Raw genomic sequence first — 13,785 nt, 5'->3', positions numbered from 1 at the left:
TGCCTACTCAGACTGGCTGCCGCTCTCCAGGGTCTTAGTCTTTCCCATCACCCACGGTCTGGTCCTTTCAACTGGAGATGATGGGGATTGAAGCAGGGACCTTCTGCATGCCAAGCAGAGGCTCTGCTACTGAGCCAGGGTCTCAGGCCGAGGACTTTCCCAACACCCACTGCCTGGTCCTTTCAACTGGAGATGATGGGGATTGAACCAGGGACCTTCTGCATGCCAAGCAGAGGCTCTGCTACTGAGCCAGGGTCTCAGGCCGAGGACTTTCCCAACACCCACTGCCTGGTCCTTTCAACCGGAGATGATGGAGATTGAACCAGGGACCTTCTGCATGCTAAGCAGAGGCACTGCCAGTGAGCCCTTTATACGTAGCTGCCTTCTTCTGAATCAGTTAATCATGGTTAGCCTTGTCTACTCAGACCAGCAGCTGCAATCCTGGGTCTTGGCCAGGGTCTTTCGCATCACCTGCTACCTGGTTCTTTTACATTGGAGAGCCCGGGGATTGAACCTGGGACCTTCTGTATGCCAAGCAGAGGCTCTCCCACTGAACTATGGTCCTCCCCCACTGCTCTCCAGGGCTCAGGTGGAGGACTTTTCCATCACCTACTGCCTGGTCCATGACGCACATGAGATTACACTCTGAGTACAGAACTTAATGATAGCGAAGAGTGGTGACTTTAGGGACATAACAGAGGAATTGGTCTCCAAAAAGGATAAAATTTACACATTACAGATCCCACTGAACCATTCAGCTACACATTATAGAGAGTTCTATATAGGTATATTTATATAGAGAGTGTATTATTATAATCTTGACCACTGAGGAAGACCCGGAAGGGTCGAAACGCATTTGGTCCTTGGTTCTATGTGCTGTTCGTTCGGTATAGTTTTTAAGAAGTTTTTATTCTGTTTTTAATTGTGCGCCATAATAAATAATTAACAAGTTTTACATTATTTTTATTGTTCAGCTCAACTTTTGAGTTCCTGGCTCTTGCTAAGAGACAAAGTCTAACACAGATGCTGGGGATTGAACTTGGAGCCCTCTATGGCAGGGGTAGCCAACCTGTGGTCCTCCAGATGTCCATGGACTACAATTCCCATGAGCCCCTGCAGGACCCCAGGATGACTACCCCTGCTCTACGGGCCGAGCAGATGCTATCTCGCTGAGCCATGACCCCTTCCATCAAGCTTTGGACGGGGTCTAGCAGGTGCAGGAGATCAAGAGGAAAGATTGGGGACTTTTTATTTGCCAACAGGATGGCATTTGCCAGTCTATTTTTTAATGTCACTTCAGAGGTGCCTGCCAGCAGAGTGCGATTGAAGGTAAGCCACGGCAGCCATTTTGTGGCTGGCCCCACCTCCTGCAGCACCCATTTTGTGGCTGCCCTCTTGCGACTAGGCCAACCCCCCCTTGTCAGAAATCCAAAGGGGATTGGATGCTTAGGGCTGATCCTGTGTTGAGCAGGGGGTAGGACTAGATGGCCTGTATGGGCCCCTTCCAACTCTAGGATTCTATTCTTTGAAGTGTCAGAAATCATTGCTATCATGAAAGATGGCACAAGGAGTCAGCCAGGGGTTGTGTGTCAGGGCTCAGTAGAACATCTTCTTGGCATGCAGAAGGTCCCCAGGTTGAATGTCCAACTTCTCCAGTTAAAGCATCTGGCAGGAGGGGATGTGAAAGACCTCCGCCTGAGACTCTGGAGAGTGGCTGTAGACAAAACTCACCTTGATGGACTGAATCAGCATAAGGCAGTTTCATGTATGTTCATCTAGGGAGACGTGGCCCATATGTTTGGCAAGCGGAAGGTCCCAGGTTCAATCCCAAGTATCTCCAGTTAAAAGGACAGGGCAGTAGGTGATGGGCAAGGCCTCAGGCTGAGACCCCCAAAGATCTTTGGGGAAGGACCATGGCTCAGTGGCTGAGCATCTGCTGTTCTTGCAGAAGGTCCCCGGTTCAGTACCCACCATCTCCAGTTAAAAAGGACCGAGCTGTAGGTGATACGGCCACCTCTTGCCTTGACAAACCAATGGTTGTTAATGTAAATTGGGTAACTTGACAGCATTTGCCGCATTCCTTTCCAAAGTAGCCAAAGTGAAGAAAGGAGTTGCTGAGCCAAAATAGAAAACTCACAAACCCGTTCAAAATAGCAAACCTGCATATCCGAGTGGGCGCAAAACTAATTTTATCCCGTCTTATCTCTTGTGCCTTCAGGTCCTTGACTTGCAGGATTTTTACTGGACAACAGCACGGAGACGGCAAGGGGACGGTAGACCGAAGGCAAAACAGAGATTGCTGCCCACGGAAACCAAATTGAACCAGCGTCCCAGAGCTGGGGAAAAGCTTGTTTTCCAACTCTGTCAATGTACCAATCTTACCGGCCGGACACATTTGTGAGCGCTAAGCAAACAGTGTTCAGACAGACACATGTAGGGTCGAGCGTTTTGCCTTCATCCCAACTTGCAAAATTCTCATCCAGAGGGTCAAAGGCTTTGCTACCTGTAATTGGGCTGAGCAAACAGACAGGATGTTTTGATTTGTTAATCTGTTGTCAGCTCTCACGCTGAGCAGCCATGGGCGTTTGCGTCCCGCATGGCGCTGCGTCTGCCCCTACAGTCAAACTTCGCTTTTGGGTAAGCGTTTCCAAATTAAGCATAATGCGTAAACAGATCAAATGCCAGCACAACACGGGAGTATCAAAACACTTTCTGTGCCCTTTATTCCTGGGAGAGTCAAGTGTTGGATTAACCCTCCCTGACTGGGATCGGAATCACAGGAGGTCCAAGAAATAGCACAATTCTGCTGGGCCAGCAAGACGGAGGTCTTGGCGAGGCCAAAGTTAAAACTTACCTAACTACATAACTATTTATGGCCCTACCCAGCCATCTGTCCTTCGGTTTATGTATTGATTCACTCCCAGACCAGCTTGAATTTGGGGAGAATTTGGAAGTACGGCTGATGTTTTAACCAGCCGTTATTTATTTAAGTCAATTTTACAACATAATTTTGTATATATTTTATGTAATGTCGTACACCACTGAGTTGGCTTGCCGGGAGGGCGGTCTAAAAATCAAATAAATTAAAAAAAAAATAGATGGATGGATGGATGAATTAAAAAGGCTTAATGTTGCCTGAATAATACCTTCCCTCTGGGGTTGCCAGCTCCAAAAGAAGAAGAAAAGTTGGGTTTTGCATGCCGTTTTTCTCAACCCAAAGGAGTTTCAAAGTGGCTTATAGTCACCTTCCCTTTCCTCTCCCCACAACAGAGACCTTGTGAGGTGGGTGAGGCCAAGAAAGCCCTGAGATTACTGAAGAATTGGGTTTTACATGCCGCTTTTCTCCACCCAAAGGAGTCTCAAAGAGGCTTACAGTCGCCTTCCCTTTCCTCTCCCCACAACAGGCTCCCTGTGAGGTAGGTAAGGCTGAGAGAGCCCTGAGATTACTGAAGAAGGAGAGTTGGTTCTTATATGCCACTTTTCTCTACCCGAAAGAGTCTCAAAGCGACTTACATTCACCTTCCCTTTCCTCTCCCCACAACAAACACCATGCGAGGGAGGTGAGGCTGAGAGAGCTTGCTCTGTGAAAACAGCACTATCAGGGCAGTGATGAGCCCAAGGTCAACCAGCTGGCCGGGAATCAAACCCAGTTGCCACTGCTCTTAATAACTTCACCACTGGAAATTCCTGGAGATTGGGGGTGGAGCCTAGAAGGGTGAGGTCTGGGGAGGGGAAGGGCATCAGCAGGGTATAACTCCAGAGAGTCAAAGTAGCCCTTTGCCCCTGGAGAACAGATGTCTGTAACCTAGAAACCAGTAGTAACTCCAGGAGATATCTAGCTGCCACCTGGAGGCTTAGAACAAATCCAGTGAGAGGCAGAAATCAGAAAATAGATGACATATAACACAGTTCATTGTGACCAAAAAGCCTTTTCAAAAACAACTGAAAGTGTTGCCCTGGCAGGGGCTCATGGGAAGTGTAGTCTATGAAGAGTCACAGTTTGGTCACCCGTTCTCGGGGCTAATTCCCTGCTGTACAACCCCATTAAATGCTGCTCAATGAGGTATCTCATTGGCTGCTGGAGATTCAATTAGCTGTGTAGATTATTTTTTAATGTCACTTCAGATGTACCTGCCAGCAGAGTGCGACTGAAGGTAAGCCATGGCAGCCATTTTGTGGCTGGCCCCGCCTCCTTCAGCAGCCATTTTGTGGCTGCCCTCTTGCAACTAGGCCACGCCCCCCCTCTTGTCAGAAATCCAAAGGGGCCTGCAGGCTCAAAAAGGTTTGGTATGCCCTGCACAATATCAACTAATGGTGTCTTGCACAGACTCTCCCCATAAGGTGTCCCAGCAAGGGAGGGGGAATAGAGTTGCCAGCTCCAGGACTGGAAAACCCTGGAGAATTGGGTATGGAGCCTGGGGAATTCAGGAACCTCCATGGAGTTGCAATGGCCTCTAAAGCAGGGGTAGTCAACCTGTGGTCCTCCAGATGTCCATGGACTACAATTCCCATGAGCCCCTGCCAGCAAACGCTGGCAGGGCCTCATGGGAATTGTAGTCCATGGACATCTGGAGGACCACAGGTTGACTACCCCTGCTCTAAAGCATCCATTTTCTCCAGGAGAACTGATCTCTGCAGTGTGGATATAAGCTGTGATTCCAGGGGATGCCCAGGTCCCACCTGGAGGCTGTTATCCCTAAGAGCGCACTTGGAAACAGGAAATGAATTCTGGTTGGGTTCTTGTGTTCTCCGTGGTCTGCTGGCAGGGCCCATGAAATCCTAATCCGCCAGTTTGCCGAGCCCGGAAGACTGAGTGCTGAATTCTGCCCAACAGCATGAATGGGGGAGCAGTTGACATTTTGATCCGCCTCCCTCTGGCTCCCCTGTGGAAGCGCAGCAGATGCCACTTGGAAAATGTGGGCCAGCAGGAAGATGAGATGCCATCATCGGCCCCTCCACCAGCCAGAGAAGCCGTCCATTCAGCGAACGGGTGGCATCTCCCGGTGCGGCTCAGCCAGGAAAGGAGGCGGGGGATCGAAGTCGGCTGCCAAGTGAAGAGATTCAGAGGTTGGCGCCTGGTTAAGAGGTGGCTTCCAATCTAGTGAGCCGGGTTTGATTCCCCGCTCCTCCACATGCAGCCAGCTGGGTGATCTTGGGCTTCTCACAGCCCTGTTAGAAGCTGTTCTGACCGAGCAGTTCTGGCAGAGTTCTCTCAGTCTCACCTCCCTCACCGGGTGTCTGTTGTGGGGAAAGGGAAGGACTTGTGGGGAGGGGTCACTTTGTTTCCTCCTACATCCCCTCCCCCACCCTGTAGAATCCTAGAATCCCAGAGTGGGAAGGGGCTATAAAGGCCATCTAGACCAAACCCCTGCTCAAGGCAGGACCAGCCTAAAGTCCACATTTGGGACTTAGTCGAGGACAGAACTGGCAGAAATGTGAATGCTTTAATGTTTTAACCTTTTTATGTCTTTAAGGTTTTAACCCACCCTGAGCCCTGGAAGGGAGGCATATAAATAACAACTACAATAAAACAACAATAAAAATAACAACTGTCTTTGGATTTTAGTGGGGGTTGTAGCCTTTGATATCAAAGCTTGTGTTTTAAAACCTTAATTTACCAGCCAGTCTGAGAGCTCCTTCTGTAGAAGGCAGCTAAGACATTATCCTAAAACTTACTGGTCAAATATTATTCAAGTGACTGTGAGAATTCTTCATCCAAGGGAGAAGCTGCAGTCTTGCCCCCCCCCCCCCATTGCACAAGGACCCACAGGATGCTGGGTTTCTTCCTCAACGTGCACATTTATTCAGAGCATCACTTACCAGCTTCGCCAGGGGGCCAAAATTCAGGCTCCAGTCCACGTTTATTTACAAAGTGAGTAGCAGCACTTGATACCTGGATTCATGAGGCTGTACATTTATCTCCTGGCCAGAATAGGTTTGTACAGGGGTTCTCAACCGGTCTCAAATTATTCCCGCCCAAACCCTCCAATTTTGAATCTAGAACAACAATTAACAAAGACTCAAATTTCTCTCAATATGCCTCTGGGCAAAGTAGCAGGAATTAGATTAGGAAAAGTCCCCGACTTTAACCAGCCTGGGGACACACGCCCTTGGATTTCTGACACGAGATACTGACTCTGAACGCAGCACCAAAATGGCTGCCAAAAGAGGCGGAGCCAGCCACAAAACCACAGGGAAGTGAGGTCACCCATAACCCTAATAACCGCTCCAACATTTCAGGCAGAAGATTCGCTGAACAGAATGTTGTTCTATGTGCACATTTTTTCTCCCCCAAAATATTTTGTGTACGCAGCTTCACTGCAGTAACACAGCGAAGAGGGTTCTTCTGAAGCGATTAAAAAAAACAAACCTGCACAGCCAACCCAATTGCCAATGGCCAATCAGGAGCCCTGTTACAAAAACCACCTGGCCAATCAGAAGCTCTGCATTTTTTTTATTGTGAACCACCGTGAGACCTTTTGGCGAACGGCGGTATATAAATCCAATTATAAATAAATAAATATAAATAAATAAAATAATACCACTTGGATGTCAGGAGAGGTGTCTCTGGGCACCATGTTGGAGGGGTATGGGCAAGAAAATTATAGGGGAGAACCTCATGGCCATGCAACCACGGTGCCGCTGAAGATCGCTGGGCCAGACCTTACCCACACCACAAGGCATTGTGGGTGATCTAAGGGAAAGCTACACACAACCCGTTCATGGCTTCAAAATGGTGCCATTGGGGACAGCTCTGGAAAGCCCAATCGAACCGAGGAGCCAAAGCTACAGTTCGTGTCCGCCTCTGCACAGAACCCAAATGACAGAAGGACGTTGTGCTGTTCACCCTGTGACAAGGTAGCTTTGGATTTCGGCCTTCATGTGTAGGAGGGGCTGCGACTGTCTCTGCACGTGGAAGGTCCCAGGTTCAATCCCCGGTATCTCCAATTATAGAGGACCAGGCAGGAGGTGATGGCAAAGACCTTGGCCAGACACCCTGGAGGGAATCACTGCCAGTCTGAGTCGACAGTACTGACTTTAGTACAGGGGTAGTCCACTTGTGGTCCTCCAGATGTCCATGGACTACAATTCCCATGAGCCCCTGCCAGCAAACGCAGGGGCTTTAGTGGACCGAGGGCCTGATGTGGTATAAGGCAGCACCATGTGTGTTCATGAGTTTGTTTCCTGGGATGACTTGGTGCATTCTTCTAGACCCACTTCTCTTTCCACCAAGCAAGTTGTGGCCCAGAAAAGGTTGTTTGGCTTAACTCAGAAGGAGGGCCATTAACCCCCCAATAATTCATCTCCTTTTGGCATCTTGGACACCAGGATAAAAGCAGGGAGAACTTCCACTGTGGATGGAGGTATGTTAGCATCTATCACAAACTCTTTCTTTAGGAGCTAGGAAGATACGGGTCAGCCAAGCCACCCTAAGGAGATACGGTGGGTTGGAGGGTTGTAATAAGTCCATTGGATGCCAACTGGCATCGGACAGTGTCATAGAATCATAAGAGTTGGAAGGGACCTCCAGGGTCATCTAGCCCACCCCCCTGTAGAATACAGAAATTATCAACAACCTGCTCACCCACAGTGACCCCAATTTCATGCCTGGATGCAGCTGACGGATGGCGACCCCGTGGAGTTTTCAAGGCTAGAGATGAACAGAGGTGGCTTGCTACAGCCTGCTTCTGGTCTTCCTTGATGGTCTCCCATCCACGTACTTTTAGCTTCCATGATTTGGTGAGATCAAGCTAGAAGAGATTTTTTTTTGATACCTTGCTTTTCATTACCTGAAGGAGTCTCAAAGAGTCTAACAATCACCTTCTCTGCCTCTCCCCACAACAGACACCCTGTGAGGTGGGTGAGGCTGAGAGAACAGCACCATCAGGACTGTGATTAGCCCAAGGTCACCCAGCTGGCTGCATGTGAAGGAGCAAGGACTCAAACCCGGCTCTGGAGCCGCTCTCAATCACTATACCAAGCTAGCCTAGCCGATCCACGTTGAGGGGTAAGGTTTGTATGCCAACTAGCCTCATTGTGGGTCTCCCATCTAAGTCCTGACCAGGGCTGAACCTGCTTAGCTTCCAAGATCTGATGGGAACAAAGTTTGAGTCCAGGGGCGCCTTCAAGACCAATTAAGTTTTATTCAAGATAGCAGCTTTCGTGTGCGAGCTCACTTCTTCAGATATACGGATGGTTTGGCCTTGCCTGCCTCTACATAGCAACCCTTCCACTTAAAGTCCTAATCAGGGCTGACCTAGTCACATAGAGCTAGCCTGGGCCATCCAGGTCAAGGCAAGAGAAGAACAGGGCTGGTTTGGGCTTCTTCGTAACAACCCTGGTCTTCCATCTAAGTCCTAATCAGGGCTGACCTAGTCTCAAGGGGCAAGGCTGGGGCATCCAGGTCAGGGTAGACTCCCATTAACAGCCAGGATATATTTTATAAGTATAAAGGGGAGGGGAGCCAGAGCTCTCAGCACCCAGAAGCAAGAAGACACAGCTGGTGAGAGTTCATTGACCCATATACGATAACAAATGGGGCTTGGTTTGCATTCCCCCTCCCGACATAGCCCCGCCCCCCAATATCTGTCTGTGTTATTGAATACAAAACAACCAGGCTGCTTTACAAAAAGAAAAAAGAAAGAAGCATTTACTTGGTCAACAAAAAATAAATACAAGGTCTTAAGACATTGACGCCAAGAGAGCATGAACGGGTCGGTCTCGGGGCGGTCCGGTTAGTTCCAGGCGACGATTCAAAAGGGGAAGCTCAAAAGGCTGAACAGATGAGTTTTGGCACGTGGGGGGATCAGGCCCCCGGAATGCACAGACGCTGCGGAGCTCATGAAGAAAGTGCAAAAGGGCGGACACTCTTCACACGGCGCACGCACGCGAACACGGCTTGGGGACAGGTTTTTTTGTTTTCCTTAGTATATTGAGCGACTTCTGTCAGAGAGGGGGTCCCTGCGATCCCTTAGTCCTGGGTGGTGAAGCAAATGGGGCGTGTTTAGGGCTGCCAGCCCCCCCTCCTGGGATACCAGCTGGGAACAGGGTTAGTAAACTCCTGGAGATTTGGGGATGACGTTTGGGGAGGACGGAGACTGCAGCGGGCTAGAACGTCATAGTCCACCCTCCGAAGCATCCGTGTCTCCTCCAGGGGATCTCTCTATTCTGGAAATGAGTTGAAGTTTTGGGAGGATCCCCAGGCCCCACCTGGAGTAAGATGAATCGCCACCTCCCCACCCCAAGATCCCCCTCTCCATACATCCCCGACCGGACCACTGCCCTCCCCTCGGGATCCTCAAAGACGCTGCCCCAGTAACTATTGGCTGAAGATGCCTGATTTCGGCACTTCGATTGGCAACGAGTCTTGGAGACACCCCCCCCCCCACTGAATCATCGTTGATGGGAGATGCCAGGGGCTGAATCTTGGACCCACCAGTTCCTCTTAGGAGGCGTCCCGCCAAGCGCAAGAGGGAGGCCCGTTCCTTTGGGAATTAAACACGCCGTTAGAATAACGGGGGAGGGCTCAAACCTTCCCACCTCCCCAGAGTTTGTGGCAATCATGCTGCTTGGGGAGCTGCAAAAGGAGGCGGGTTGAAGAGAGAGATGTGGTGGGACCGTTCGCTCTCGGCCCTACGCTTGGAGGGTGCTCAATTTGATCCCACTGGAAGGACGAGCTACGGAACGGCTGGGGTTGGTTCCCTTTTCCGCTCGTACGATCTGGGACAAAAAGGGTAGTGATCACACTCGAGGGAAGAGCTAGATTGGAGTCCAGGAACAAAAGGATTTTCAGGCTACAGACTCTGGAAATCAAGTGGGTCCCTAAGGCGCTACTGAACTTGAATCCAGCTCTTCTAACCCAGACCGATACGGCTACCCCCCCCCCCCAAAACTGTCTCAGCTGCTACGCAACCGTCCCCCGACTTCCAAGATGTGCTTCAAACTCTGGCAGGGTGGAAATCGACACAAATAACACATTTATTACAATGCATTGTTTATCGGATTAATAAGAGCTCTAGACCAGGGGTCTCCGCCCGTTTTAGGGCCTGCAGGCACAGTTGGAATTCTTGGTGGGGGCGGCAACAAAAGGGCTGCCGGGGGAGGCGGAGCCAGACACAAAATGATTCCCGCGGCTTAACTTCAGTGCAGAGAGACGCTTTTCAAAAATTGCAGATTTAATCAAACCTCTTCCAGCCAATCAGAAACCTGGCTGGGCAAAAACCCCCACCTGGCACCACCCACTTGCAAAAACCACTTGGTGAGCACCCGAAAAGGTGTTGGCAGGTGCCACGGATACGATGTCGGAGACCTCTGCTCTAGTCAATAATGAAGAAAAGGGGAAGACACTTGCATAGACTTAACTCTTAGGTGTGTGGATATCCTCTATTGTTTGAGGACACCTGTATGCTCGCATGTGTGCTTCACTACGAGCGCCGGTGGATGCGTTTTTTCATGTTATAATAAATACGTGATTCATGCCAATGCATACTGCCAATGCTCTCTGGATATTGTCCTTGATTAAGCAGAACTGTGCAGGTTTGGGAATTTGCCTACCGCTACCGTTAAGCGGCTGTTCCCAACTGGTATCTAGCCAACAGACAGAGTATAAAGAATGCAGCAAGTAAACACCCAATGAATCTGTGCAGGCTCAGTACACTGTTCAAGGAGGGAACCTTTCCAACAGAATCACAAGCAAGTCCCGGTGAATTACCCTTGTTTCGTAAACTTCATCAGTGTATAATGTAACAATCGACCGACAAAATGAGATACAATGACAAATGCTCCGTGTTTTCTCCGTTTCCAGGAATGTGCAGCGGCACCTCTTAGGAGCGTCCCTCATTAATTGAGCCTGCATGGATTCATTTGGTGTTTGTGTCTCAATTTGTATCTGTTAAAGAGAGCTTTGACTCCTGGAAGCTTACACCCTGGGAATTTTCACTAGTCTTAAAGGTGCTGCTGGACTCCCATTGTGTTGTCTGCCTATTACATTCACACCTTGCAGCTTCCAATCAGAGTCCAGCAATTAACGCAATGAAGAAGGTCCATGATCAGCACCCAGCCAACTAACACAAACACAGGCAGTCCTTCAATCAACCCACACTGGCGGGGGAAATCCAAAATGCTCGAGCAGACCCAGGCTTCGGGTCCCTACAAACTTCTGAATTACTGCAGGGCCATGTTGAAGGTTTTCTTATACTCCAGTTGGCACAGAAAGCTTTTCCTCAGTGAGAAAGGAGCACCTGAGGGCGAGAGGGGCTACAGACGCTGCCCCCTTTTCACCCCGGCCCCAAACGCAGGCCTGCAAGGGGCAGGTGTCATTGCTCAGCCTTGCCAAAGGGGCGAGGCGGTTCTTGGGCCCCTCCACCATGTCTGATCTTTTGGTGTGAAACGGAGTAAAGGCTCATTACAGATTGCAGCTGCCACCAAAAGATGAAAGAGCAGGAAGGCAACTGAGTGGCTGCTGTACCCTACAAAGGCAGAATCCCTTTGGAATTAAGGCCTGAACTGGACACAGGGGTCAACGTGGGGGAAGCTGCTGCTGTTTTGTCACATCTTCCCCTCTCCCCGAAACAGTCAGATTCCTCTGGGGCCTTACAGATTGACAAGATTTTTTTGGGTACAGGACGCCGAGCTAACTGGGTCAGATACCAGAGTGCTGACCCTTGAAAGGTCATGTGCGAAATGAGTAGTTCTCGTGCAGGCGAAGAGGGCCATCTCCCCATGTTGTTTTAACAGTGGCTCCTCCTGCCCTGGGGGGCGAAGAGGGGCTGCAGAATGCAGGAGAGGATGCCACGGGGTACGTCAGACTGCCTGCAGAGAATGGGGCAGGGGATGGAAGAGAGGCAGCGCTTGGTGCTTCCAGGTCTGGCAGCCACGCTGTGCTGCGCACAAGATGCAGCTAGGCTCCAAGTCCAAAAGAGCTGGAGACAGGCAAAGCCAACCCAAGGGATGGGGCAAATTTCCTGTTCTCCCAGGCCTCCACTACTGCTGGCAGGGCCCACACTAAGCCCTCAGGGCAATGCTCCAGACCTGGATACTCCTGCCAGTGCAGATTTGGGGATGCTACTGCTCCCCTCTCATGCTGCTGGTTCCCAGGAGCAAGGGGAGCTCCCTTGTGGGCTGTCAGTGCCCTCTTCCTTGCGCCGCTCCAGGCCATTACTCAGATGGAAAACCAACCCTGCATCGCTGCGACAGGAGGGATGGGGGGGGGGGGAAGAGGGCAGTGTTGATGAATGAGAAAAGCAAAATGACGTTGTAGCATCCAGGAGCGGAGCAAAGAAGAGAGAACTGGCAAGGAGACAGAAGTTTTGCTACTTCTTGGAGGGAAGGGTCTGGAGAAGAGCACAAAATCCTGGCCGGACACTACGTTGAGCCGGTTTGTCAGCCACAACGAGAGCTGCCAACTCTGGATTGGAAAACACCTGGAGATTTGGAGGCGGAGCCTTACAACTGGAGGTGGGGTTTGGGGAGGGAAGGAACTGCAGCAGGGTACAGGGCCACAGGATCCGGCCTCCAAAGCAGCCAGGCAGCTGCCCCGGACCCAGCAGGAGAGAGCGTGAGATGGAACGCGGCTTTCTATTGCAGGCAGTGCTTGCGATATGCCTGTCTTGCTATTTTTTGGATTTAGCCTGGAAAACGGGAAGCCACTTTTGAAGCGGCTGAGGGGCGAAGGAGAAGGAAAGTCTCTTCTAAAAAAAAATGCTGTTTACGAGATGCTGCTTCAACTTAAAAAGAAACAGCTGCGGCTGGAATATATTGTCCGGTTTTTAAAAAGGCTTTACTCCCCCTCGAGGAAATAAAAATATTAGATTTACAAAAAACAAAAAAAAAAGGAACCCAAGGAAAGGAAACAACCTGCATCCACTCTCCAGAAGAGAGGTTTGACAATATTAATCCAAATATCACACTATTTAATTCCCCAATAAAACATTGGAAAAAAAGTGCCCACAATCTCTCTCTAACACTTTTGCTACATATAAAAATCTCCAGCTAATAGGAATCTTATGGTACCAACCCTCTAAACGGTTAAGATATATACACATTTTTGGGGGGTGTGGGGGGGGATATTAACAAACAGAATATTACAAAGTATTAAAGAAGGCAATTCTTCTCAGCTTCACTTGAAGTTGGCGTAATCTGAAAACGCGTCGATGTATTCCTGAACCACTTTATAGCAGAATTCGTACTGTTCCTGGAAGGTGGGGGGAAAGGGGTGGAGGGGAAGAGAGAACGGAGTGATAGAAGGAACCGTCAGACCTGAAACATGTTAAAGCAAAACTGTGGCTTAACCTCCCAAATCCGAGACGGGACGGTGAGGTTTAGAAAGATTTGTCTTTCTCTCTGCCAGAAAGCCACCCTTCTGCATCAGACCAGAGGCCCATCTTGTCTGGCATACGTGGTTTGGGCCCCGTGTATCTAAGGAGCACGTCTCTGAAGATGTCCCCCTGGAGAACATTATGGTCAGCCTATGCCGACCAGCTGTGCGTCCCTGGCCCCAAGGAAGTACGTTGGGCCACAACCATATCCAGGGCCTTTCAGCCTTGGCCCCTACCTGGTGGGACAAGCGCACAGAAGAGATCAGGGCCCTGACAGCACTTGCTAAGTTCCGAAGGGTCTGCAGGATGGAGCTGTTCCGCTGGGCTATGGCGGAAGTCAGCAGAAATGCACCTAAGCTGATTGGGCCTCCCTCACCCCACTACTGCTCTCATATCTGGGGAAGACCAGAACCTAATATCATCAGTGCTGACACTTGGTTAACTTTGTTTTAATGTGTTAATTTTTTAA

At 50.0% G+C, this 13,785-nt stretch overlaps 1 protein-coding gene across 3 annotated transcripts in view; it reads right to left on the bottom strand.

Annotated features, from left to right (window-relative positions):
* Window positions 1-8,622: 8,622 nt before the first annotated feature.
* PTPRA (protein tyrosine phosphatase receptor type A) overlaps window positions 8,623-13,785 on the bottom strand; it is a 125,384-nt gene continuing 120,221 nt past the window's right edge. For all 3 annotated transcript variants that reach the window (XM_077301184.1, XM_077301186.1, XM_077301185.1), the window contains exon 24: window positions 8,623-13,192. In XM_077301184.1, coding sequence (XP_077157299.1) covers window positions 13,118-13,192 — 75 coding nt within the window. In that variant the 3' untranslated portion in view covers window positions 8,623-13,117. The remainder of the gene's footprint in view (window positions 13,193-13,785) is intronic.

This window comes from Paroedura picta, chromosome 10 (assembly GCF_049243985.1).
Source record: "Paroedura picta isolate Pp20150507F chromosome 10, Ppicta_v3.0, whole genome shotgun sequence".
NCBI classification, from domain to species: Eukaryota; Metazoa; Chordata; class Lepidosauria; order Squamata; family Gekkonidae; genus Paroedura; species Paroedura picta.
This window is presented reverse-complemented; position numbering and strand designations above follow the sequence as displayed.